Source organism: Mesoplodon mirus, assembly GCF_964341445.2.
Source record: "Mesoplodon mirus genome assembly, chromosome: 18".
NCBI lineage: Eukaryota > Metazoa > Chordata > Mammalia > Artiodactyla > Ziphiidae > Mesoplodon > Mesoplodon mirus.
In genome coordinates, this window is record NC_138994.1 from 8,125,727 (window position 1) to 8,148,290 (window position 22,564).

At 58.1% G+C, this 22,564-nt stretch overlaps 2 protein-coding genes across 5 annotated transcripts in view; both read right to left on the reverse strand.

Annotated features, from left to right (window-relative positions):
* Positions 1 to 9,694, reverse strand: part of ARHGAP27 (Rho GTPase activating protein 27) — a gene marked incomplete at its 5' end in the record, with an annotated part of 33,009 nt that extends 23,315 nt beyond the window's left edge. Inside the window, 4 exons of one of the 4 annotated variants that reach the window (XM_082605096.1) lie at positions 6,297 to 6,971; positions 8,262 to 8,394; positions 9,332 to 9,441; positions 9,630 to 9,694. In XM_082605096.1, the coding sequence (XP_082461222.1) occupies positions 6,297 to 6,953 (657 nt within the window). Of the gene's footprint in view, positions 1 to 6,296; positions 7,034 to 8,261; positions 8,395 to 9,323; positions 9,442 to 9,629 lie in introns of those variants that run through there. The other 3 variants (XM_082605095.1, XM_082605093.1, XM_082605094.1) reach the window with 3 other exon arrangements.
* Positions 9,695 to 11,183: 1,489 nt separating this feature from the next.
* Positions 11,184 to 22,564, reverse strand: part of PLEKHM1 (pleckstrin homology and RUN domain containing M1) — a 46,736-nt gene continuing 35,355 nt past the window's right edge. The window contains exons 10-13 of the mRNA XM_082603435.1: positions 19,247 to 19,440; positions 14,866 to 14,929; positions 14,179 to 14,336; positions 11,184 to 13,415 (exon numbers count right to left, since the gene is read on the reverse strand). Coding sequence (XP_082459561.1) covers positions 13,304 to 13,415; positions 14,179 to 14,336; positions 14,866 to 14,929; positions 19,247 to 19,440 — 528 coding nt within the window. The 3' untranslated portion in view covers positions 11,184 to 13,303. The remainder of the gene's footprint in view (positions 13,416 to 14,178; positions 14,337 to 14,865; positions 14,930 to 19,246; positions 19,441 to 22,564) is intronic.

A 22,564-nucleotide genomic window follows, 5' to 3' on the forward strand; every position in this document is an offset into this window, starting at 1 on the left:
AGGAGCGCTCCAGTGTATAATGAGGAGTGAAGGTGGCTGGCAGGGTCTGGAGGCAGGTCCCTTCTGGGCTTCCTCTCTCGGGCCCAAGTGGGCCCAGCCTCCAGGACAGACATGAAGCCTAGACATGGAGTCCTGGCCCACTCACCTTCATGCTCCCGGTGGACCTCCAGGCAGGGCGAGGAGAGGATGCAGGGCGGCACCATGGAGCCCAGAGCCTGGGCTGGATAAAGGGTCCTGCAGGCCTCACCTTGCCTAGGCAGTAGCTCTGGAAATCCCCTCAACACCACAATCCTTCCTCAATTTGGAAACAGTCTCCGAATTTTACCAAGCACCCCTTCCCGGGACCCAGCGCCGGGAGCCCCATTTCCCTCAACACCAGCCAACATCAACTATCCCCTCACTGCTCCACTTAGATCCAGCTCCAAATCTCCCCAACACTCTGCCGTGGAACCTTGGCCATGTTCTGATCATCAGCTACCTCCGGTCATGATCATGGGCTTTCCCATGCCCAGGACCTGGCACTGACTGGCCATCGGGGCTGGCTTTCAGTACCGACTGCCTGACCCCTCCCACTGTTGGACTGACAGCTCCAGGAAGGGCAGAGAAAATAGATACAGAGTGAGGCCAGCTGCCGGAGCCCAGGAAGGAAGTGGGGAGGCAGGTGGGCTTGCCGCAGGGTCGTCTCAGGAGGCCTGGGGGCTGAAGGGAACCGGGTGAAATGAGGCCCAGGCTGGGGGAGCGGGGGAATCACCCAGTGACAACAGTCTGCAGGGTGGGAGGTTGCTCCTTTCTGCCTTGGGGGCAGTGGGCAGGGGGGCCTCTCAGTGGGCAGGAATGCGGGGTGAGGATGGGAGGGAGCTCCCCAAGAACCTGCTCTTTCCCGAACCAGGTCATAGGCTGGGCAGTGGGGCTCCCGGGTCAGCCTGGGGCTGCAGGTGAGTCACGGGGAGGGTAAGTTCAGGCCACATGTCAAGAAAGTAGCTGGGTCACCCCAGGGCAGCTGCCCTTGCTGGGTGGGGGTGGGCTGAGTTGTTGGAAGAAGGGCGTATGGACAAGGGGACTCAGTAGGTCCTTCGCTTGGCCTCGGCTCCCCTGTTCTTACCAGCCCCCCGTTTTAGAAGGCCCCCTGGCTGGTCCCAAAGGGGGATCCAGGTGGGTCAGCCCAAGGCCAGTTCCCTTATCTCCATCACAGCTGCCTGGGGCTGGCCCTGGAGTCTGTCCCAGGGAGTGCGTGCCAGGGCTGGGATCCAGAGAGGAGAGTGGGGCACCTGGCAGCAGGGGTCACCGGGTGGGTTCTAGGGTACAGGGAAAGGCCGGGAGGGGAGTCGGGGAGAGCGTGGGAAAACCACTGTGGCACGCCCCTCCTCCCCCCAGGGTCCCAACTCTTTGGGAGGCGAAAGGTCACTCACGGTTCCTGGCAGAGGAGGAGGGAGCAACGAAGGCCCTAGGGTTCCTTCCAGTCCAGAACCCGCTCAGGTGCGGTGCCTCCTGGGCTGTTTGCATAAGCAGCTGCAGAGGCCAGGGCTGTAACGCCTTCCTCCCTGGGGCCAATGCCCCGGCAGCAGGGGCGGGCTCCAGTTCAGGTGGCCAGCCTGGGCCTTCCCACCTCTGAGTCATCTTGGGGCAGCAATGGTGACCACACCCTGAAATCCCAGAGTCAGGACGGCCCCTCGCCCAGGGGTGACCCCGCAGCAGCCACCGTGGAGGAGTCTCAGAGGCCCCTTCCTCACCAGGCTTCCCTGGGCTCTCAGGGTGCCTCCCGGCGGGTGTGCGTGGCTGGCGGGGATACAGCCCCCAGCTCACCTCCCGCCCGCCTCAGAAGGGTGTGCTTCTGGCCCCTCCTGGGACATCTCATTCTCAAGGGGGGCGTTTGGAATCCCTGCCTCCTCCGTGCCCCCATGCCCACGGCTGGGCACATATGGAGCACACAGAAAAGTGAACACTTGGGAATTCCCTGGGGATCCAGTGGTTAGGACTCGGCGCTTCCACTATCAGGGGCCCAGGGTTCAATCCCTGGTCAGGGAACTAAGATCCCGCAAGCCGCGCGGTGCCGCCAAAAAATACCCAGAAGTGAACACTTGTTTGCGTTGGGTTTGTACTGTCCTTGCTGAGAACAGGGTGGCCAAGCCTGAAAGCCACCTGGCTGAGACTGAGCCTGGTAGCCAGGGTGGGGTTTGGGGTCTGGAGGCCTGCAACTGCTCTGGAAGCAGCTACCTCCTGGTCGTGTGACCTTTGGCCAGTCACTAAAGCTCTCTGAACCTCTGTTTGTACTCGGGACAAACGTTGGGGGGTACCCATGCCTGCCTTCCGGGCTGCTGGGAGGATAAGTCTTTGAGAGCCCACAGGACCGTTAGCCCCTTTGGCACAGGGACTGTCATGTCTTACCGTGCTTTGTGTCCCAGTGGCCAGCACACGCTAGATGCTCACTGTGTGCTTCCCCAGCCAAGTGAATGGTTAATGACAAGGCTATGAAATGCCCCACGTGGTACAGGCTCCTCTCTTCTGGCGGGGACAGTCCCTGCCTCTGCCAATTGTCCTGCCCTCCTCGCCACCATCTCTGCTTGTCCAATGGTCCATCAAGTGGACACTGTTCCTACCCCGCCAATGACCCCATGTCACCTCCATGCACACATCCTTGCTCCTCCTCAGAGGAAGCAGGTCCCTTCCCCTCTGCTCTGGGTCCCTCCCTCACTCCTTTCTCCTGGGATCTCATCCCTTCAAGACCTCCTCACCATCCTCAGCCTCCCCCTCTTCCTGCACCTTCACTGAGATTCGGGGGAGTCTCCACCCTAGATCTGCACCCGCATCTGACCACACGGGTCTCCCTCCCTGCTAAGCTTCTGAGAGTTGTCTACATGCTCTCTGTGTCCTCACCTTCATTTCTCTGACCCTTTGCTCTCTGCCTTCAGCAACCCCTTGACCAGCTTCTGATAAGGTGGCCGCTGACCTTCTGGTGGCCACTACCGATAAATGTTCGATGGCCTTCATCTAACTCCCCTTTTCTCTGGGCACTTCCCCTCGGCTTCTGGGCCAGCACTCTCCTGCTCTTCCTCCTTGTTCCCTGACTGTTCTTTCCCCTTATGATCCTCTCTCCTCCCTCTGTCAGTCACCCAAATGCAGTAGCCCCAAGGCTGTTCGGGTGCTCCTGTCCTCAAGTCCACATTCTCTCCACACCCATGGCTCCTCCATCACAGGCTGAAGGTCTCCTCCTGGACGGCAGCCCCAGCTATCCGACTGCCTACTGGACCAGGCAGGGCCAAAGTGGGCACCGCGTCTTTCCTCCACCCCTGCCTCCCCAGTTATCCCGGCTGTGAACAGCACCACTGTCTGCCCCAGTGTGCAGAATGGGAGACTGGAGCTCCTCCTGATTTCCCACCCACCCCCTCGACCCATCAGCCACCAGGTCCTGCCGAGTCTACCTCCCAAATCTCCCATTATCACTGCGTGCCTGGGAGACCATGAAGGTCCTCATCATTCTCCAAGGCCCAGCCACAGGGGTTTTTCCTCAATCCCCCTCCCTTCTCTGCTGAAAGCCTTCCAACAGCTGCAGGATAAAGTCCAAATTCCTGGCAAGAGCCCATGAGCCCACGCTCAGCAAGACACCATCCACTCCCGACCCCAAGCCCCCATTCCTGAGCCCCAGCTGTAAGGCCCCAAAGGTGCCGCATCTTCCCGCACCTCCACCTCTGCCCACGTGCCCCGAGTGTAACTCCATCACAGGTGGCCTGTGTCAGGCACTGAAGCATCTGTCCCCTCCTCCCAATCTCCCATCCCAGACAGTGAACCCCTCAGAGCTGGAGCTGTGCCTCAGTCACCTTTAGATCCAAAGGCTCACCTGGTGCTTGGCAGGTGTTCAGTCCATTCACATGTAGTGAACGGAGGGGAAAGGTAGGACCTGCTTCTCCTGCAGCCTCCAAGGAGAAAACAGGCAGGCTCACCTTTCAGGAAACTGCTTCTCTAAATTCTACCTTGAACAACTGAGAGCAGGGTGGGATTTCCTTCCCAGGAGGGAGCCACCTGCCCACCCCTGGCGTTTGTCAGGGATGGGGTGTCAAGGGAGGCCCACAGCTGACACTCGAGTAAAGCACAGTCACAGGGAGTGTGGTATTATACCCATTACACAGGGGAGGAAACAGGACCAGAGATGCTAAGTGACTTGTTGAGGTCACACAGTGAATTAGGGCCAAATGTGGGACTGGGCAGAGCCTCTCTGCCAAAACCCAGGTGTCTGGGAGACACCCCAGTTCCTCCCTGTACAAGCCCTACCGCCATCATCACCTGTGTCCACATACTCCTAACACACCACTGCAGCTGCCGCAGCTACAGGAAGGAGGGGCAGTGACCCTGGCTCCTGGGGTGATTTCTCTTCTCAGGAGGTACCAGGATGCGGGGAGTGGGGTGGGGGGGTGGTGTCTCCTCTCCCTCTTTCTCCCATCTTGGTCCTGGGCTCATAGGTGGAGTCCCTTGGGCAGACCTGCAGAGCCCCGGCTCATGGTAAGGGGGCTGGCTCTCCCCGTCCCTCTTCAACACATTCGGCAAGGCTCTGGGCCAGGCCCTATGCCAGGTGCTGGGGTTCAGAGAGCAAGGCCAGTCCCTCACCTCAAGGATGGAGGAGTGCACCTCCAAGGGCCAGACAGACATTCCCACCATCACAAGGAAAGAGAATGTGGAGAGGCCCCGGAGTGCGCTGCCGAGAGCCTGCTCAGGAAACGGAGGGGCGCCGGCATCCAGCCATGTATTCCAGAGGAGCTGTCTGGTGGATTAGCAGAGGCGCTTGGCTGAAGGATTCGCCCCATCCCTGCTCCGCCCCCGCTCCGCCCCCGCAACTCTCCCCGCTCCGGGTCTGGGTCCCTATCTCCTTCCCCACCCACCGCATGCTGTTCTCCGCTCTGGCCACCAGGGGGCGGGTTGGCCCTTGCAGAAACCTTAGCAAAGGTGGCGTGCACCCGGAGGAAAAGATACCCAGTGGGACCTCAGCCAGTCTTGGCTGACCGCCTACTACGTGCCAAGCACTTCCACGCTTCACCTCGTTTAAGGCTCTCAACGCCTCGAATCCTTTGGTATTGTTCTGCATGTACACAAGAGGGCATCGTGGCCGGGGGAATGAAGCGGCTTGTCAGGAGCTGGCAGGTGACCCAGCAGAGTCAAATTCGAGTCTCTGCCTCAAATCCTGAACACTGCACCATAACGATACCGGGCGGAGGGAAGACCCAGGAACTCACAGATGGGGACGGTGCCTCTTTCTTCCCAGATCCAGTCCCTGCACGTGGCAGGCATCAATATTTATTGTCATCATATTGGGTCCAAAGAAGGAAATCAGAGACTCACAAGCTGCAGGGGTCGTCCATCCCCTACCCACTTGATCTAAACACGAACTGAGACCCTGAGAGAGGAAGTGGATTGCCCATAATTACACAGCTGTCAGATGTGGCACATGTCAGAGGGGGCCTGTGCCCTCCACCCCCCCACCTCTCCCTGAAAAGTCCCTAAACTTGAAGAAGTCCAGGCCGCCGAAGGATTCTGAGGATGTAAGAGTTTTAAAAAGGTGCTCTTATTTTAAATGATATTTAAATAAAAATTTAAAATTTCCCAAATTTACATATCCAAATTCTGAGGCAAAAAGAACATCCTTGAGATAACTGGACTTCTTTCTGAAACAAAACCATCGAAATTACAAAAAAAAAAAAAAAAGGAACTAAAATGTTAGAACCAGTCAAAAAAGGAAGCAGACCCCTGACTTTCACATCCATTATCTCCTCCGACGCCCAAGCTCATGTGAGAAAGGCAAGTCAGTAGAGCCGGCGGCGGCAGGTCCACAGTCCCCTATTTCATTCCGGATACGTTTCGGAATGGTTCGGATTTTAGAAGATTAACCGGCGCACACACCTGCCACGGGTGACATAACTCTCCCAGCAAGGCTTGGGCAGCAGCCTGTAATCGGGTTTATTTGCACTTCTGCAGCAAAACTTGAATATTCACACTAAATGGGATAAATTAAGACCGTCCACGGCCGCACATCGGTTCAAGTCAAAGTTTGCCATCAGCTGAGTTACAAAAACCCTTTGGGCTCCAGGGAGCTTTGACATTTGGGAATTGGAGGTAAGAGATCGTGAGTGAGCCTGTACCCTTCTCGTTTCGTGGTTGAGGAAAGTCAGGCTCGGAGTGAGTGGTCCAAACCCGGCGGACACCGCTGCTCCGTGGAGCCCGACGCAAGACTGAGCGGGTCTCCTAGCGCCGCCGCTCGCGGCGGGCGTAACTCCCGCCCGTCTGCCCGCTCCCGGCTCCCCGTGGCGTACCTGCTCCGGGTGCTGCTCCAGCGGCTGGTCGCGCACGTCCTGGATGGCCTCGTAGACGTTTTCGGAGTTGCTGCGCGCCAGGGGCCGCGGGCACAACCAAGAGCCCGCCACGCTGCAGGCCTTGAAGCTGCCCCCGCTCCCGAGGAGACCGGCAGGGGGCGCGGCGGTGCGGGCCAGGTCGTCCAAAGACTGCGCGGGCCGCACAGGTGCCATGGGCCTCGTGTACAGGCAGGCGGGCAGGCAGGGCGCCAGGCTTCGGCGCTGGGTTGCTGCGCCGCGCCGAAGTAGGCCGCGCATGGAGCCCGCGCGGCCCCGGGGCTCGGCGGGCGCGCCGTCGGGACCGGCGGGCGCCGACGCTCTCACGAAGCGGTAGTCATAAGCGAGCGGTTCGGGGTCTGCGGGACCCGGAAGGCGCGCGGGCGGCTGCGGGGCGGGGGCAGGGTGGCCGAGGGCCGGCAGCTCGCGCACGTACTGCGCCGGAAGGTAGAAGGGGCGGCCGCCGGGCTCGCTGCGCACGTGCCACCAGTGCTCCGTGCTGCGGCGCAGCAGTCGGTAGCGCTCGTTGGGCTGGATGGCAACGCGGCGCCCGTCCTTGCCCGTGTACTCGAAGGGATGCTCCACCAGCACGTACACGTCCCCCTCGACGTCCGCCGCCATCGCGGCCGCGGCGTGTCCCTGTGGGCAACGAGGAGGAGGGGCGCGGAGGTCAGGGCCGCCGAGCCGGGAAGCGCACCGCACTAGGGAGACGGAAAACTTGGGTTCGAGTACCGAAGCTACAATCGTTTGTGTACATTCAGGCCTCAGTTTTCCTATCTCTAAAACGGGGGACTTGGATCAAATAATCTCTAAGGTTCTCATTCTTACACTCAGTGATGGAATTAAGACAGCCCTTTCATTCTCTTGGTTGATTGTAAAATTCTATCCCTTGGTGGGGAGATTGTGGGTAATACTGGTCCAGCTTTACAGCCAGGGAAGCTTTGGCTCAAAGAGATGGGGGGTGATTGCCCGCGATAAAGTCGACACCACGTTTGCCTAAAAGTTGACTGGGCCTCAGTTTCCGCGTCTGTGAAGTGGGAAGAATAGCCCATTCCATTACCCCGTCCCACCCCTCCCCGACGCTTCCAGCCCTCAGGGAATCGCGCCCTTGGCACCCTGCTCCCCAGGCGTGTGCGCCCGAGGCCCGCGGGGACAGGGTTGGGGCGCGGGCTCCAGGAGCGGCCCCCGCTTTGCTCTAGTCTGGGAGTGTCCCTGCCCCGCTTAGTCCAAGGGCCTTGGCGTAAGGGGCCGCGACTGCCGAGGCCGGGGGAACCGGTTCTCTCGGTTGCTCTTTTCTTCCCCAGCGGCTTTGCCACAGACGTGAACCCGGAGCCCGGCCAGCCCAGACCGACCGGCACCGCCCCCTGCTCTCTGGCTCCCATCTCCACCTCCCGAGAGAGGCTCGGCCTTGCGGCCTGCTCCCCTGCCCTGTGATCTCTACATTGCCCCATGAGAATGGCTCCTAGGGAATGCACTTTGTGACAGTAACTACCCGTGCGGTGTACCCCGGGGCCTCCAAAGCTCTCCTGGAGTGATCACCACAACACGCCCCCCTCCACGCCAGCTCAGTCTGGCCCTTGGTATGTTGGGGGAGGGAGTCAGAGCCCAGTTGTAAGCCAGCCTGTGTGGCTGGTCCCTACAAGCCTTTACATCGACCACACCTACTGACCCACAAAGGTGACCTGGGACCAGCAGCTGGGAGTTTGGCCTCTTGCTGAGTCTGAGGGATCCAAGGCACAAGGTCTGGTCTGGTCTAGCGCTCCTTCTCTTTCTCAGGCTTTCCCCGATGGGGAAGGGGTGTAAACTGAGTCACTAAGCACACTGGGCCCTGGAGGCGGGGTCCTTGAGCTGACCGGAGCTAAGCCACCAAACCCTAGTGGGGGGACACCCCTTCTCACCACCTTCCCCTGGACCCCCGCGCTCACTCACGTCGGCAGGGCTGACCTCACGGAGCCCATGGGCTGGCTGGGCGGAGCCGGCGGGTGTATGCAGGTTAGGCCCCTGCCATCTCCTTGGGCGGGGCTTCAAAGAGCTAGGCTGGAGAGACCTCGGGAAGGAGGAGCTGGCAAGGAGAGCAAAGAAGGAGAGGGCTGCCTTCAGTTCCCAAAGCGGCTGTGTCTGGGAGGGGCGAGGAGGAGCCTGAAGAAGTCTGCCTGGGCCGGTGGGGACTTTGGGGGCGGGGCCTGGCGCAGGAGAAGGCCAGAGGGAGGGGCAGGGGCAGGGAGGGCTGCGACCGAAGGGGCGCTGGAGGGTCGCGAGCGGATCCAAGGGAGGGTAGGGTCCCGACCCTGCCCCGCCCCACCCCTACGCGCGAGATTCGTTGTCCGCGGGCATCTGCGTCCCGCGGGCGCGCTGCTTAGGGACTGCTCGACCCTGGCTTGCAGTCGTGCCGGCGCGTTCCCAATCCGAGCAAGGCCATTTGCATCCTGAACTGTGCGGATTGCAGGCACTACCGGCTCCGGTCCCATCTACGTCCTCCCTAGGCTCTTTCCGAACGCAACTTGGCCGGGCCTGGAAAAACTTGGAGCGGGGTTCCCACAGTAGGACGCTCCCCGGAGCGCAGGGTCACTGGCTGGGTGGGGAGGGGACCCAACCGTCGGCTCCTTCCCGACCCTGGGGGAGCGAAGAGAGCGGAAGGGATGGGGGAGCGGGGAGGATCCCTGGAGAGCGAGGACGGACCCGTCACCAGGAGGTGCACTGCGTCCACTGCCCGGGAGACAGACAAGAGCCACAGCGGCGCCAACGCCTGGGTCGAAGCTGGGGGCCTGGGCCTGCGCCCCTCCTGCCCCGGGACGGAGGGCAGCCCTTCGCCTCCCACCTCCTCCCGGGGGAGGGGAAGATCCGTCCCGCGCGGCCCTCCTTCCGAGCCCGCGCAGCTCAGGCTCCAGCGCAGTGCGAAGGGGCTGGCTCGCGATGCTCCCGGGTGAGGACCCGCCACCTGCGGTCCCCTTCCCCGCCCCAGATCAGCACCCCCGCCCAGTCCGGCCCTACCCTGGCACCTCGGGGTGTCCGATCGCTGGCCTCGCCTCCACTTGTCCTGGCAGCCGCGCGGGGGCTCGGCGTCCGGCGCTCCCTCCTCCACCGCCCTGCTCCCACGCTGCCCTGTTTCCTGTTCAACAATATAGCGAGGGAGGCACCGGCGGAGAGCACCCGGCAGAACTTCCTCCCGGACTGGGGTTGCGGCTCCGAGAGACAATCCCCGGTGTCCTGGCTTCCTGTCCCCTCTGGGACGGGCCAGCGCCCGAGGAGCGGAGGCGCCACCCCTTCCCCTGCACCTCCCGGCATCCTGGGCCACACCTGGCGGTCTCCCGGAGGTGGAGGCAGCAGAACCAGGACGGTGGGATGAGAGGGGAGGAGGCCTTCTCACCAACGCCGGCCAGATTTCCCTCCACCGTTCTACTCCACCCCTTCCCCCACTGCCTTGCCTTGATCCCTGTGGGGGAAGAGGGCCTCCTCCAATCTGTCCGTAGGGTAAGCTCAGAGCAGGCTCCTGGGGCTTGAACTCAAGATGCTCACCGTATCTCTGCATCTCAGTTTTCTTTCCTAAAAACTGGGGATAATAACACCTACTTCATAGGATTGCTGTGAAGGTTAAATGAGATGCACTAAGCAAATGTATTGTTATGATCACGTTCTAAGAACACACATTAGTTATTACCACTAATTTTATTATGAGGTGAGCCGTCCTCCTCTTTGGGGTTGAATTGAGGTCTCCAATCCCCGCCCCCCCATCCTCCTTTAGGCAGGAGGGGGAAGGGAGACACAAGTGTTCTCAGAAACACCTTGTTAAGGATGGAGGATTGAGTCCAAAGGCAGCACACAGGTCATGTGCTCCTGGCCCTCCTCTGGGCCCGCCTCCTCTAGCCCTCACACCAGGTCCCTCAGGTTTCCTCGGAGCCCACCACTACCTGCCCTTGATGGAAGCTGGGGCTCATGCAATGGGCGGAGAGTGAGTGGTCCCTTGAAGGCTGAGAGGCATCTTCAAGGACAGGAAACTGCAGACCTCTTTCAGTCCCATTTTCCTGCAACCTGATTTCCCTGGGAATTAGTCTGTTTCCTTCTTCTGTCTTTACAGTGGGCAGTGGAGGGCTTCCCCCTGCAGGCGCCCCCCCACCCCACTCCTGGGACTTCTTCTGGAACTTCAGAGGAAAGTTGGCAGCCAAGTAAAGGCCACATTGAGCCCTAAAACCATGAGCCCTGAATCGGGCTCTGCTCACAAACCTTTCCTTCCTGAGCCCCTTCTCTTGCCTCGGATAACCCTGTGGGAAATGGTTTCACATGTTCCAGTGTCAGAAGTCTGTGCTTTGACATTTAAGGAACAGGAAAGAAGCCATCACGGTGGGATTTCAGGCATTAGCTTCATTAGTTATATGAGTATATGTAAGTAAAGCTCCCCCAAAGGCCCTGAAATCCTATCCCACGGTGGGGGAGGGGGGCTGACTCCGGGGAGAGGCAAGGGTCGGGGGTAGACTGAAGAATTACTTCCCCTCTTCTCCATGCCCACTCCTGGCACACAAGCCCCCTGCTTTGCAAATGTTTACCAATAACCACCCTCCTTCTGCCCTCCATTGCCTACGGTTTGACTGACAAAGAGAGCAGGGGCGGCTATCAGATGGTAACTGAGGGCCTGTGGTCTCCCCAAGTCAGCAGCAGCATTAAGATTCAGAAACCAGGGACTTCCCTGGCGGTCCAGTGGTTAAAACTCTGCGCTTCCACTGCAGGGGACCTGGGTTCGATCCCTGGTCTGGGGAACTAAGATCCTGCATGCCAGGTGGCACGGCCTAAATAAATAAATAAAATAACCGAATTACTTATTTAAAAAAAAAAAAGATTCAGAAACCAGACCACAGGTTAGAAAGATCAGGTCTTTACTGCAAAATCATTCAAAAATCACACGCAGCAGTTCCTTCGGTACATTGCAAAGCACTTCTCAGGGCCAGGGCCCCTCACTAGAAACAGTTTATTGCATAAAATGAAATTTTAAAAATAGTGTGGGCACTACTGAGGTTCACATCAGCTTCCCATTGGAGGTGAGGGTGTTAAAAGTCAACTCATCTGAAAGCATCAGCAGCTTTTTGGTATGGGGGAGGGTCAGCTCTAATGCTACTTACTGATCTCAGGGAGGGCGGGGAGTGGGGCGTGCCAGGCCCCGCCAGACCAGAGTGAGCTCCTCCAGGGCCTCACTCCTGCTGCCTCCTAGGGACCTTCTGGAATACAGAATATACTCACAGGCCCGAGGAAACAGGGCTGGGCTCAGGCGGTGCTGCCCACCCCAGGCCCACTCAGGGATCTGGACCAATTACGGCTCTGATCAGGCTGTGTCTGTGGTGGAGCATTAATGCTGGCTATGGGGGGTGGGGATGGGGGTAAGGATCCACTTTCTTTGGTGCGCTGGGCACAAGTGTGCACCATCTTCCGTGATGGGGACAGAGAAGCTGTGTGACAGCCCCCTCCCCCATCCGCCTATCACCTCCTCGATTCTATTGCACAATTTATCCAGCTCCACAGGGCCGGGCAGGTGACTCAGCAGCCAAATCAGCCCAAGGGAGAGGTGGGAGTAGTTTCGTAACTTGACAGTGAAGGCGGATCTCCACCTGAGGCCCCCAATCCAAGCTGAGTGCAGATAGGATGGCCAGAAGACCCCAGGGCTGAGTGGGGCCTGCTGGATCCAGGAGAGGTTGGGGGGAGGCAACAGAGAAATCATGCCCAGATTTCACCCCCCAACCCCAAGGGTCTAAATATCACTTTGAAAACAATTCCAGGCTCCACCCCAAGACCCCTTCAAAAGGCAATTGTGCTCCAGTGAAATTTTCCAGTCTCTCGGCAGCGCCCCTCCTGGGCCGGTCCAGCAAAGCTCTGTGAACTCTCATGGCTTTGTAAACTGAGGCTGAGCATCCTTCCCCGAGGGTGGCTTCTCCTGCGTGTCCCTGCACATCTCAGCAGCAGGGCTGACACTCTTCGTGGAAGGACGAGGGCCACTGTTCCACGGTGGGGACCCAGCCTCCCTCTGTCCTGGTGGGGGTCAGTCAGGCGGGGATGCATTCCTGCGTCGGCAGCAGTCCCCCGCCCATCTGGCTGCTTGTCCGTGGTAGGAGTGAGGAGGGCAGGGGGCTGGGCTAGATGACGACCCTTCCCTGGACCAAGGAAGGCTCAAAGTGCTGACAGTGCTGGTTCTGAGTCATTCCCCTCCTCCTGCGGGACCGAGATCCTGGGCTATAGGAGAGCCAGGGGCTCTGACACGGAGGAAGTGATGGCCTTTTCAGGTGAGAAGGGGGCGGGGAGCAGAGAGGAGAGGAAGAGGAAACACATGGTCCTCAGGACTGAGCCTGCCTGGCCCCCCGGGGGTTTGGCACATTGTACAGGAGCTGTCGGCAGCGAGTGCTCGGTAAGGGGGAAGGAAAGGCACCCGCCAGCTGGCAGGCTCTGTCCTAGGGGGCCTGTCCACCAGCCGCCACCCGCCTACAGGCGTGGCCTGAGCGGTTCCTGCACATCTGCTCAGGGTGAGAGTGCCTGGATTTCTTGGGTGACTTGTGGAGGGTCAAGAATAAAAAAATATTTTCTGTTGAAATATGAAGGGAAAAAACCCACCTTAAAAAAACTAGGCCTTTTCATCCGGAATGTGGAATTGAAAATGCTTCCCAAGTCTTATTTCCACAGTGTTTGAACAGCCCTAAAGGAGATGGTGCGTCAGTGAGGGGATCCGGGCCAATTAGTGCAAAGCCCCTCTCCTCCCGCATCCTCGGACAGGGGCATCTGCTGGTGTCCCGGCCTCCTGGAGCAGATGGGTGGGGGGCAGGAGGTGTCATCAAGAGCTCCCAAGGCTCCCTCTCATAGGCTCATGCTGTGGTCACATCCGAGAGTCTTCCTGACAAGGGAGACATCTGTGACACCTTGAAAGTGTGACCCAGGCTGATGGCCAACCCAGCTGGGATGGCTGAGCCCCGGGTCCCGGGTGGGGACAGGACACGGGGTTAGGCGAGGGTGCTCTGTTGCTGGTACTTGCGCCGGCGGGCACAGCGGGGGCAGCCCTGCTTCATCACGGCCTGACAGCTCTGGTGGAAGACGGTCTTGCATTCGCCACACCTGGGAGAAAGCAGCAAGCACTGCTGGGACCGATGGGCCTCCCGGGGCTCGAGGCTGGTCAGTGTTCCTGACGGGGGCCTGCCACCCACGGCACATGGCACTGCCTCTCCGTTCTGGGACAAAAGGTTCTCGCCACAGTGCTTACCCCTAAGCCCTGCAATGCACACTGATACTCTGTATTCTATTTCCCTTTTTATAAATACTGCTGAGACTCACAAAATGATTTCTTGCCTATGTTTCAAACACTCTGCAGTTTAAAAAACTCAGCCCCAGGTCTGTTCAGAGGTCAAATCCGGGTCCGGGGACACCTACGGAAAGTGAATGAACGCTCCCACCATTCAGTTTTCCACTCCCACATGGGTTGGAATGGAGGTTTGGTGGATGAATGTTTCCATTTAGAGGCTTCTGATAATGAGCAATAACTGGGGACAGGAACAATTGTTACAGGGGCAGAGGCAGTGGCAGGTACCACCCGCCAGGTGCCCGCTTTATGCCCGGCCTGTGCCAACACTCCAGGCCAGAAACTCATCCAGTTCCTCCTCCACCTGCTCACAGAGGACAAAACTGAGGTCCTCCCACCGCAGCTCAAAGAGGCAGCGGCCGCCTCTTCTCCAGAAACGTGGATGGCTCGGTGGAGGCAGGGAGTCCTGTGAGGGCTCGTCTTGTCCCCCTCCCTGGGCACCGGGCCTGCCGCCCGGGGACTCCAGGGGGGGCTGGGTGGGAATGGGGGTGGGGCGGGGTGGCTGGCTGAGGGTCCGCGTACCTGACTGTGGTGTCAAACTCAAAGGGGAAGATGATGTCATGGTGGTGGCAGATCTGGCAGATGAAGCCACGCTGGGTGCACAGGTCGCAGTGGTAGACGTGCTGGGAGGCAAACTCGATCAGGGACTTGAGGAATCCTTCATACACCCCGTCCGCGATCTGTGGAGGGCAAGCGCGGGCCACCGGGCCTTTTAAGCAGCTGTGCCGAGCCTGAGGCCGTCTGCAAGACGTGGTCTGCTGCTGCTCCTGGCACCCTGCCTGAAGAACTCCTACCCCAAGAGGAGATTCCTTCCACTTGGGCAAGAAAACCTCCCGGAATCAGGCCGAGCACGTGCAGCCCTTGCGCACGGAGGAACCCACTGTACCTTCCCTTGAGGAAAGGAACGTCCCAAACCCTCACCCCTCCCTCTGCCCTCCCTGCCCGGGAGGAGTCCAGACACGGGGAAGGGGCCGAGCCCTGTGATCCTGGGCTTTGCTGCAGAGCCTGCTTGTCCCAGGGGCGCTGGGGGCTCAGCCACTGCCCAGGAAGCGTGGACGGCGGGACACCCGCTCCGAGCTACCAAAGAGCTGAAGACGGCCGTCTTGCCTCAGTAAACTGCAGGCACTCCCCCCCGACCCCATCATCTCCCTTTCTGATTTCTCCAGGAATCAGGTCCCTCTAGAGAGGTCTGGGGGGTGGCATTCTCACCTGCTGGAGGTCTGCGACACTGTACTTGTGAGGAGACTCCAAGAGATAATTCCTGTGGTTGAGCCTTCAAAGAAAACACAAGAGATTCCTTAGAAGGAACCTGGGCCAACCTGGGTTTGGTTTCATTCCCTCAGTGCTGCTGACCAGGCATAAACAGCTCCCGCCTGGGCTTGGGACCTGGGCTTCCAGGTGACAAGCTGTTGGGACCTTGGGCAAGTTACTTAACCTCTCTGAACCTCAGGTTTCCTCACCTGAGAAAGAGAGCTGTTCTGAGGATGAAATAATTTATTTAAAGCATCTGGCACAGTGCCTCATACATAGTAAACAAGGAATAATTATTAACCACAGTTGATAACACTGCATTGTATAATTGAAATTTGCTAAGAGTAGAACTCAAATGTTTTCTCTGTCTCTGTCTCTGTCTCTCTCTCAGACACACACACACACACACACACACACACACACACACACACACCATGTATATATATAAAAATATATAAAATATGTGAGGATGATGCATATGCTAATTAACCAGATGGGAGGAATCCTTTCACAATGTAATCATATGTCAAATCATCGCAACATACACTTTAAATGTCTTACAATTTTGTCAATTATACTCAATAAAGCCACAAAAATTTTAATTTGAAGATATAAAAAAATAAACATCTATTTAAAAAATAATAATGATGAGGATGACGAGGAAAGCTAACGCTTGGTACCAGGAACGGGACTAAGAGCTTTATATGTATTAACTCACTTAATCTTCACAAGACTCCTGTGAGGTTGACACTATTATAACCCCCATTTTGCAAGAGGAAATGGAGGCCCAGAGAGGTTAAATAACTTGCCTGTGGTCACACAGCTAGTAAGTGGCGGAGCCGGAGTCTGAACGAACGCAGGAGTCTGGCTCCAGAGCCTGCATCCTTTCCACCCAGTGAATGCCTGTAGGTGTTAACTGTTGTCATTATTGCCACCATTACATACCAGGGACAGGGCTGGGGACAGAAATGCACAGGACGTGGCCTCTGCCTTCCTGTAGCCCCTGGTCTAGTGCAGAGACAGACATTCAAGCATCTGGTTTCGGTGCTATGGGAGAGGAGGTGAGACATGTCCTGAGTGCAGCAGATCCCATTTCAGAGGTGGGGGAGGGGGGATGGGGGAGGCAGAGGACGAGGGCTCAGCCGCCAACCCAGCTCTAGTTTCCACCTCACCAATGGCACAGATCCCAAGGGTCACATCCTGAGAGATGCAGAGGAAACACCTGCAGAAATTCCCCTGGTACAAAAACTTGTCTGGCCTTGCTGTGTGTCTGTGTTGGAACTGGGGTTGGGGGGAGAATTCTCCCAGTCTGAGGAAGCGTGGGAACCTGCCCCAGGATGCTCTGGACATCTGGGGGCGGGAAGGTGCCAGGCCCCGCGGCATCTGGAGTGGGTGCTTGGCTTTGCCCACGCCGTGGCCTCAGTTGTGGTCCAGGGGGGACACCACCCGGGGCCGAGACGGCAAGTTCCACCAGGCAGGCAGGCCAGGCTGTGCTGCACGGGATAAGGATGCGGCCACTGTCCGCTCAGCTCAACATGCTGGTCTCCCCAGTAAAACTTCCAGCTTTCTGGGAACAGGACGCTGCCGTTTATCACCAGGAAGATGCAGGGGGTGCGGGGTGCACAGGCTGTTCCTGCGCCGGCAGGAAGGGTGGGGCTGGTTTGGATGGAGAGTCCTCTGCCTGCAGTAGTGGAAGCCCGGGGGCCAGCCAGGCCCAGGGTCTTCCCTACGAGCCACCTACCCTGGGTCTGTCACACCCTCAAGTGAGGCCATACAACTGTTGGGGGAGATGACGTCAGGGAGGAGTCCCCTTCGCCAGGGCAGCCCCCTGAGAGAAAGGGGATCCCACACCCAAAACCTGCCTTTCTCCTCAGCCCTTCCCGTCCTCTCACCCTGCACTCTGGCCGACTCAGTCCAGGTCTCCTCACCTCCTGGGCCAATTCCTACACCAGCACCCATGCCCCACTGCTGCTAAACTGGTCTTTCCTAAACCCCTGACTGAACGTGACCGTGCCTTGCTCAAAACCCCTCAACAGCTCCCCACTGCCAGCAGAACAAAATCCAGATGCCTTTGCTGTGGCACAGGGGACCTTCGAGGTCCGGCCCCTGACCCACCACCTGGATGCCCTGAGCCCCCCGAAGGCCCTGGCGAGCCATGCTCCTGCCCCGCCCCCATGCCGTGGGTTTCCTCCCTTCCACTTTCTTCTCGGCTTCTTTTGCTGAACCCCAGTTCACGACATACATGATGCCGTTTGTGTTGTGGCAACTCCGTCCTCCTGTGTGAGGACCGAGTGGGGTCTGGAGCATCTAACAGAACTGATGGTGGCCAGACTAGAGAAGGGGGATCCCAACTTTCTGCTCGACTCTCTTTCCTACTATTTGAATACTATCTTTGTAAAGAAGAGAAAGAAAAGCACTTTCTCTTTTGAAAAGAACAAAAGAAACGAACTTCACAAACCCTCAGCTGATGCCACCTCGTCCGGGAGCTCCCCTGGCCCTCCCTTCCTTCTTCACGGCACACGCCGCCCTGACCCAGGGCCATCTGTCCACCTGTCCCTGTCCCACCCCAGACACCGAGCCCCTCATGTGGCCCTCACCACAACTCTGGTGGGCCACGTCAACGCAGGGATCACTGGCCCATTTTACAGACAAGAAAGCTGAAGCTCAGAGAAGTGAAGCAGCTTCCCTGAGTCACACAGTGGATGCGGGGCCAGGCGGAGGCTGCGCCTGAACTCTTCCCCCCGCCCCATGCTGCTTCTGAAGTGGGACTTCCACAGGCCTGGCCCTGCTTTCTCAAAGGCTGGGAGCACCATGTGCAGTGCTGCTGCCCAAGGATGGGAACAGCAGGGCCAGAGAGAAAGAGGCAGGACTGTCCCCAGTGCCCAGGCAGGGCAGCCCGGACAGGCCAGTAAGGCTGCTGACCAAACAATCTCAGCCCGGCAGGGATGGGTGAATGAGGCCGGCACCCAGGACCCACCTTACAGGCACCTGGTCTTCTCAGGTCTGCAGAGAACCCTGGACTGGGGAGGGTGACAGGGTCCCACTTGACCTGAGCTTTTACCACCCTGGACAGGGGGGCAGGAGGGCAGACTCTGGAGCCCTGGGTCCTGGAATCTCAGGAAGGATGGGAGTGAGTAGGGACCCAGGCACTCAGCTGATGATGGAGACAGAAATAGCCTCCCCAGAAGCAGCCTTCTAGGTCCCTCATGGTGGCCCCCAAAGGGCTTTCTGTTCTTCTGGGCCCTGCGGAGGAGACCAGGGCTCAGCCGGCTGCTCTGGGAGCCTGGGAGGGGCCAGCCTCTGCTCTCTGCCTAGGAGACGGCTCCCCGCAGCAGTCTCTCCCTGCGCCGCCCTGAAGGGGACCAGGACTGAGCAGGGAGCCTGTCAGACAGGCGGTCTCTGGGCCAGCGCTGTCGGGAGGGGTGGCTGCAGGGGGAAAGGGGAGGAGCTTGTGAGCCGCTCCAAGACCTCAGAAACCCAGCAGCGAAGCCCAACTGGGCAGCCCGCAGCAGCTCATCCGCCTGAGCTCTGCCCTCCTAGGGCCCCACAGAAGGTGTCACCCCTCAGCCCCGACTGAGCACTGAAGGGCCCCTCAGGCCCTGGGTACCAAGAAGCTTCTTGAAGGGCATCCTAAGGGTCCCATGCAACCCTGTCCTCTTGTGAGGATTTGGGGACAGATGCTGCCACAGCAGCAAAGCCAAGCCACCATGGGGTGAATGGCTGGGGGGAACCAGAGGAGCCAGGACGACACAGCCCTTCTCACCTCTCCAGCCTCCTCTCACCACATCCCTACCTCCCTCCTCACCCCCCGAATGGGGGGCCTTCATTCACAGCCTGAGCACACCACTCCTTCTACCTGCAACAGTCTTTCCTGCGTCTCCTCGCTTTCCCGCTCGTTTGGCAGGTCTTACCTTGGATGTCAGTTCCTCCAGGGAGCCTTCCCCACTCCGCCCTCCTCCAGGCTGGGTTAGATCCCCCGCCCCTCTAGTAGGACTTCCAGGGCGTCCGACTCTCTCCTCCAGCCCTCACTCTTGGTGGCAGCTGCTGCCTTACTCACCTGCCATGCCTTCCAGAGGGCAGGTCCACCTTGCTCAGCACTGGGGCCCATGCCCCAAGCCCAGTGATGGACCCTGAGCACGTTCTCAGTAAATATTTGTCAAACGAATGAATGAACAAATACACGCACATATAAAAGCCACTCCTAAACGCAAAGGGAAGGAGTTCTCCACCCAGCCCTGGCATTTCTCCCAAGAAGCTGCTTTTGCACCGACCCTGTGTGTGTGTGTGCGCGCGTGTGCGTGTGCGTGCGTGCATGTCCATGCACGCCCAGGGTGCTCACCTCTTGCTCAACTCCTTCAGGGCTCCGCTTCGGCACAGGCCCAGGTAATCCCCCAGGAGCTTCAGCTGCTCCCGGCTCTTACCGATGAGGTGCATCCGCTCCACGTGCTCGTACAGAGACGCGTTCACCAGCTGCAGGTTGATGAGGGGCTGGGCCCGGATCTGTGTCAGGAACTTCAGGGCCTGCCTGCAGACCTGGGGACACCACCAGGCAGCGAGGGTGAGACGGGCGGGCCATGTGGTGAGCACCCGAGGGCCAGGCACTGTGTTACCCACTCACTCGCTCACGCCTCCCACCACCTGCCGAGGGAAGTGGTACCATCTTCATTTTACGGATGAGGAAACTGAGGTTCAGAGAGAGGAAGTGACTTGGCCAAGGTCCACAGCTCGTACAAGTCATGATGTGAACCCAGTTTATCTGACTTCCAAACCCACTCTTCCCCCTTGACACCAGCTGCCGCCCCTCCTGACAGTGCTGGGACGGAGGAGGGGGCTGCTCCAGTCAACACGCCTCTCCTCCTGGGCCTCACAGATCCTTCCCACTATTTCCTGTCGTCCCTGCCCCCATCTTCCTGCCGAAAGGAAACAGGCACTACCCCGGGCCGACTCAGGAACCAGGTGACGGGTGTGAGTCAGGCTCCAACCACAGGAAGCTACGGATCAGACACAGCTTAACTAGAGGTTTCCTGAGCTCCCTCCACCCCTGCCAGCAGCACCAACCAGGGCCCCCCAAGTCTCCATGTGGATTTGAGTGATCAATCTGGGCCTCTCCCACGCGATAGGACTTTGAAGGTTCTACCCTCAGCCCTGACCCTGATGCCAAAGCCAACTACTGAGCACCTACTATTTGCCAGACGCTGGGCTAAGGACCTCGACCACATCCTCACAACAACCCAAAAGGGAAGGTGTCATCATCCCCATTTTACACATGAGGAAACTGAGACTCAGAGAAGCTAAAGTGGCTTACCTAAGCCACCAGAAGAAAGCAGAGCACGGGTCTAAACTGAGGTGTTGTCTCTGCACACTTGGCTGCCTCACGTGCTAAAGAGAAGCCCCTCTCCCCTATAGTCTCTTCCTTGCCGTGATAAGGATGGAGGAGCTGAGATGTTCTCCACTGTCAACCACCCTGCAGTGCTTAGGAGTCGGGCTCTGGCGCCTGGTTCACCCCTTCCCAGCTGTATGACCTTATGAAACTTACTTAACCTCTCTGTGACTCAGTTTCCTCATCTGTAAAATGGAGAAAATAAAAGCACCTACCTCATGGGATAATTTTGAGCTTAGATGAAAAGAAAATCCATGTAAGCATATCCACAGTAAAGGGGAGCTGCCATCAGACTCTGTGAGTGCCTGTGTGGTCCCGATGTCTGTCCCCTGGCTCAGGGGGATGTAATAGGGCCCTCAGGAGACTGTTAGGCTGGGGGCTGCTCCACCAGCTTCCCCAGCATCTCTTGCCTCCCCCAGCAGCTGACAACTCCATCTTTTCCCATTTCCCAGAGCCCTGAGGAACCAGCCCCCAGCCAATAGGCAGCCCACTGGCAAAAGCCTGGTGGGTCCGTGACTCGGGTCAAATTGCTGTTCCCCAGCCCTTCCCACGACTCAGCCCCAGGCTTCTGGCGAGGCTCAGATGAAATACCACGCAGGAATGCGCGCTGAAAACTGCCAAGTGCTGCCGACAGGCATGGGCTTCGAGCTCCCCAGGGACTGTTCCTCCCCCGTGGGCGTGGAGGAGACAGACAAAGAGAGAAGCCCCAGGCCTGGGCTGACATCCTGCCAAGTAGTGCCAGCCAGACCTCGCACAAGTGGGTCAGCCAGAGTGGTAACAGTGGACAAAGGGCCCCTAACCCGCCGATCAGCCACTTCCTAGTGTGAATTTTCGTGTCCTTCCCAGGCCCGGGATCTTTGAGACAGCTGGATATTTCCTGACCTCAGGCATGCCAAGGGAAGTGTTCTAATTCTCCAGTTGGAAAAAGGAAGTGGCACCAAAATTACAGCAGTGAAAAGAAGATGGCTCAACAGAGGTATCTGGGTGTTGTAAACAGTGAGGGTGTTTTATGGCCAGAGGGTTCTTCCCATCTGTGGTGATCTTGAGGTTTCATTTTCTCCATGTAGTTAGTTAAATACTTAACATTGAGGGCAGGGGTGGGGATGAGGTAACCAATAAAAAAGCCAAAGTGAAGCTAATGTCTTTGGGAGGTTCTCACCCCCAGGGGGGTGGAGGTCAGGGTGGTACGGGCTCTGAGAACCATGTCTTCCCTGGACTCTGATGGGGACACGTGAAGACACCTCCACATAATGCGACAGCACGGCCGGCAGGCCTGGGTCTTGAGAGAAGCAACCAACCTCTTCCCGGTGTTTCTGTGTCTTGTCTTAGCAGAAATCTGTGCCTTTGGAAGAAAGCCAAGTTTGCGTCCCTTGAGGCAGACCCTCAAGCAAATTAGGGGCAGGTGAGGCCTCAGGGCGCTAATGTAAGGCACCATCTAAGTGGCTGGTGGGTACTGTCTCTTCTAGTCCTCACACAGCTTGGGGACAGACGCTGTTATTAATCCCCCTTTACAGACGAGGAAACTGAAGTTAAATAGTTTGCTCATGGTAACACAGCTATGTAAGTGGGTAAGCTCAGCTGAAGAAGAGGAAAATCTGAAGGATCATAGAATACATCTTATGCAGAAGCATTTGGTGAACATAAAAAAGTACCCAAGATGTAATACGAACTAAACAAAGCACGTTAGAAAGCAGTATGAGTCCAGTATGATCCCAAACTTTACAAAAAGTAGACGCAGGAGCTTGTCATCTTGGGGGTGGGGAAGAAAGGCTAAACAACTGAATAAAGACGATTTTGAATGGTGAAAAAAAAAAGATGCATATATAAAAAAAAAAAATGCACGGAAAAATGCTCCCAGGGAAAGTGCAGCCAGCTGGCTAGCCCATCCATCCATCCACCCCCCCACCCATCCAACTACCCACCCATCCATCCATCCATACTCATCCACCTACCCACCCATCCATCCATCCACCCACCCACCCATCCATCCATCCATACTCATCCACCTACCCACCCATCCATCCATCCACCCACCCACCCATCCATCCATCCATACTCATCCACCTACCCACCCATCCATTCATCCACCCACCCACCCACCCATCCATCCATCCATACTCATCCACCTACCCACCCATCCATCCATCCACCCACCCACCCATCCATCCATACTCATCCACCCACCCACCCATCCATTCATCCACCCACCCACCCACCCATCCATCCACCCACCCACCCACCCATCCATCCACCCACCCACCCATCCATCCATCCATA